This window comes from Alligator sinensis, unplaced genomic scaffold (assembly GCF_000455745.1).
Source record: "Alligator sinensis unplaced genomic scaffold, ASM45574v1 scaffold223_1, whole genome shotgun sequence".
Classification (NCBI taxonomy): Eukaryota; Metazoa; Chordata; order Crocodylia; family Alligatoridae; genus Alligator; species Alligator sinensis.
The window spans coordinates 1,855,312-1,859,437 of record NW_005841936.1 but is presented as its reverse complement, the minus strand read 5'-3'; the positions used below and the strand labels follow the sequence as shown (position 1 = coordinate 1,859,437).

The window sequence follows — 4,126 nt, the reverse complement described above, 5'->3', positions numbered from 1 at the left end:
TAGGAGAAAAAAAGCCCTTGCTAAAATCCGCCCCCCGCTGACGTCGGCAGGGGCTGTATTTAGTCACGGCTTGTGTCATACTGACGCGATCAGTGACTGGGACGGAGTCGCTCACGTGACCCGTTCCCTTGTGCTGCAGGCAAAGCCCGTCGTGTGCCCTTTGCCCCGCGGGCTGCTCCTCTGTCCCCTTTCCCCGGGGCGGCCGTGCCGAGCCCGGGTCAGAAATCAGGGCCGGGGTCAGCTCGCCCAGCCCCTGCCTCGGGCAGCACCAGCCCTTTCTAAGAACAGCCCCTGCAAGCCCTACTCCACCCTCTTGGGGAGAGACCTCTTACTAGACAGACTAAGGCTTATTAGATACTCGATTTTATTAGAGGGCTTTTATTCGACTGATATTTATTAGATACTCGATTTTGTTAGGTACCTTTTATTAGACTAATGTTCATCAGATCTTACTAGATATCTTTTATTATGCTAACTAGATAATGGCAAAAAAATAGATATATCTATACCTATCTATAGGCAACCCCCACTTAGCTTTCCTAATTTGTTCCTGAAACACCATGCCTTGAGTGAAATTGAAAGGATCTGATGATCCAAGATGGTGACTGGGAGCGTTATAACGAAACTCGGTGGGTGCTAAGTGGAAGCAGGTATCAATTGAATATGAGCGTTAGTGAAATAGCATTAAGCGGGGGTTACCTGTATACTTATATCATATACCCATCCAGTTGGTATAATAAAAGTTATTGCCTCTACCCCAAGAGTTTTGTCCGCCTAGGTCTCTAGATCAACACAGCTACAGCAAATCTCTTGGAATAATTTACGCTCTCCATAAAACAGTAGTAGGACAACATAAGACAGCTGCAGTCACCCTGACGCAAGGCAGACGTAACCCCAACCTGCCACAGGTAAAACGGGAATCCGGGCAGGCAACATCCTGCTTCTAGCAAAGGTTGTCCATATAAACTCAAAAGATCTCCCACAGGGGGCTAAACCCCTCCCTCTTCCCTACAAAGCAAGGCAAAACTCCCACAGTTGGTACCAATCTGACTGTGGTAAAATTCCTTCCTGACTCCAAAGAAGGATGATTGTTTTAGGTGTGGGTATCTTGGCAGCCTGTCTGGTCAGGAGACCCTGCGGGAGCCACAGGGTGAATGTGTCACACACAGCCCATTGCTCACCAGGCCTTTCTCGTGTTGACAAGACCTAGATGTGGGTATCTCCTAGCTCCTGCTGGGGGCAGAGACATTTTAGCCTCTCCCACTGGCTTTACAAAACAGTGGTTTTTCCCCCTCAAAGTTTTGTAAGCCTGCTTGAGGAACCGGTCCATGTGCCTCAAGCAGCTATGTTGCCACAAAACACAAACAGAAGAGGAGGAGGAAGAACAACTCTATTCCTCCCTGTCACACAAACTGTCCCATTAGTCATTACTCTCTATCAAGACTCTTGTTGCTCACACCCTGTAGTGTGGCGCTTTGCTCTCTTTCCATGCTCTTCTCGTGCTTTGCTTGCTGATGTATTCACAAATACAAATCTCTCCTCTCCTCCTCCCACCCTGTGTGTTGGTTCTGTGTGTGTGCACCTAAAATGGCAATTTAGACATGTGAAACTCCTCCATATAACCAAGCTGTTGCAAATCATTTTCCTTCTGCTTTTACAACATCATGAAATCCATGTCCTCCTCTCCATCCCAAATGCCAAAACTCCCTCTTGTGTTTGGGTAGTCTTCTCTTTGGGTCACATTTACCACTCCACATTTTTGGCCTACGTAGCCCCCGTCTTGCTCTTCACCTAACCAAGCAAATTTCTCTGTATCTCATACCTCCATGACTTCCCCCTGTGGGGGGAAACCTCCATGACTCCATATCATCCATTTATATTTCTTTAGATTAAAATCTGTTTAACTGGAGTTAATTCTGGAAGCTAACACATTTATAAAAACTAGTCTGGGTGTTATGGAAATCAGTGTTCCTATGAAATCTTGACAGGGTTTGTTCTTGCCCCAATCCTATTTAATACCTTTATCTATGTTCTAGAAAAAAATATAAAATCATTGTGATAAAATCTGCAGATGACACAAAAACTGGTATTGTGGTAACCAATAAGTAGGAACAGATCAGTTTTACAGGCTGGTCTGATTTGCTTGATAAGAAGGGATCATTTGAATAATATGCATTTTAATTCAGACAAAGGTTAAACGTCTCGGAACAAAAAATGCAGGTCCTACTTACAAAATGGGGGACTCTACCTTGGAATGCAACACATTGCAAATCAAGTAGGAGTTTTGGAAGATAAACAATTCAACTTGAGTTACCAGAGGGATGCTGCAGCTAATACAAAAGACAATCCCCAGATGTATAACCAGGGGAATGTCAAGTAGGAATAGTGTAGCATTTTTAATGAGGCTGCTTGCTATAAAATAGAATTGAGTTCTGGTTGACGCTCAAAAGTAATTGAAAAAATTGAAAGGTTTCAGAGAAGAACTGCAAGAATGATTCCAGGTCCAGAAAACATTTTTTGATATGAGAGGTTTAAGATGCTCAAAGCTTTTAGCTTGTCCAAAAAAAGGTAAAAAGTTGACTTGATCGTAACCTACAAACATATACGTGGGGGCATCTGATAATAAGAGAGCACATTTATCTAGCAGATGAGGCATAATGAAATCCAGTGGCTGGGAAATAAAACAAAATAAATACTTTAGAAAAAACAATCTGATTTTGACAGCATAACGTGAAATCCTCTCCCTGCCCTGTGTAATTTATGTTCTCATAACAGCTCTGGTTTGACGTGTGTACACAGTCCTATTGAAATCAAATCTGCCCATATGTACACCTCTTTGTAAGATAGCCCCCTGGGATGTAGATCTTTAGAAAAGGACCAGACTGCTATACAAATACAAATGCCTCAGGGATAAGTGATATACCTGTAAGTAGTAGATGTAGTCAGCAGTGTCTTTAAAACAACACATGGCTCTTGAAGTCGTGGACCACGGTAAATAGCATCATGTCATAATGTCTTAGCAATGATAATGCAGACCACATACAAATACAGAGAAGCTGAGACAGAGGGAAAACACATTTCCTCTGGAAGTTTTTCTACCTGTAAGAAACCAGAGACTTCCTCACTCCTCTGTTACATCACCTGTCCAACATTCTAAATATTCCACTACTTCCTGGCCCTGCATGAGCATTACATGTTCATCATCTTCCTCTCTCTTTTTTTTCTGTGGCTTGCATAACCACTTTTTCAACCATATCAGATATGGAACTATTTACTTTAGTTCATGACTTCAAGATTTTTTTGCCACTTCCCCTTCTGGGAATCTTACAGGCAAACAACACTACAGGAACCCTAATACTAAGACAGGTATCATGCCCTTGAAGGCAGCTTCTGTTATTTTCAATTCAAAGCAAGCAAAGGAACCTTGCCTATACGCTATACAGGCAAGATGAGGTATGGTTGTGAAAGGTTGTATTAATGTTTGTGGTGAGGAATGTCATAACCCAAAGGTATGATTTTGAGTGTGCTTCGGCATTAGAATTATACCCGCCAAATTACAGCTTCGTTGCACGGTAGAGTTTTCTGCTGCAGAGGAGAACCCCGGTGCAAGGAAGAGTTTCCCTCCTATTTGCAGCTTCCTTTGCTGAGTGCATTGCTCAAGTTGCAAGAGAAATGCACGGTGCAAAGGAGTTCCCGCCACCGCATGCAAATTTGTGTCCCGCTATTGGTTAGTTCTAAATTATTCCCACGTGGTGGCTAACGATTGGCCTGTTAGCCGTATAAGAGGCTTGAGCGCTTTCCACCCAAGCCGAAGAGGATTCCACATCCATCTTGTGGGGACTCTGGGTACACGGCAGGGTAATAGAGACCCTGTGTGAGATTCAGAGGAGTTTGTCGACCTGATCCATCGCCCACCTCTTCCTGTCTTCGAGCGATAAATTTTATAAGACGTATTTACGAAGTTCCTATTTTGGTGGCGCGCTTGTCCAGGGCATCCGGAGCTCTGTTTCCGTGGAGCCTAGAAAACTCCACGTGATCGTTCGTGTTGTTTTTGTCTGTAACCGCAACTCAAGCAAGTTTTCCAGCCTGCACCGCAACCATCTCCGGTGTAAGTAAACAATCTTTA

General features: G+C 43.7%; 1 protein-coding gene across 1 annotated transcript in view; it reads right to left on the bottom strand.

The window, feature by feature from the left end:
* ELL2 (elongation factor for RNA polymerase II 2) overlaps window positions 1-2,990 on the bottom strand; it is a 70,470-nt gene extending 67,480 nt beyond the window's left edge. The window contains exon 1 of the mRNA XM_006019701.1: window positions 2,924-2,990. Coding sequence (XP_006019763.1) covers window positions 2,924-2,968 — 45 coding nt within the window. The 5' untranslated portion in view covers window positions 2,969-2,990. The remainder of the gene's footprint in view (window positions 1-2,923) is intronic.
* Between the last annotated feature and the right edge of the window lie 1,136 nt (window positions 2,991-4,126).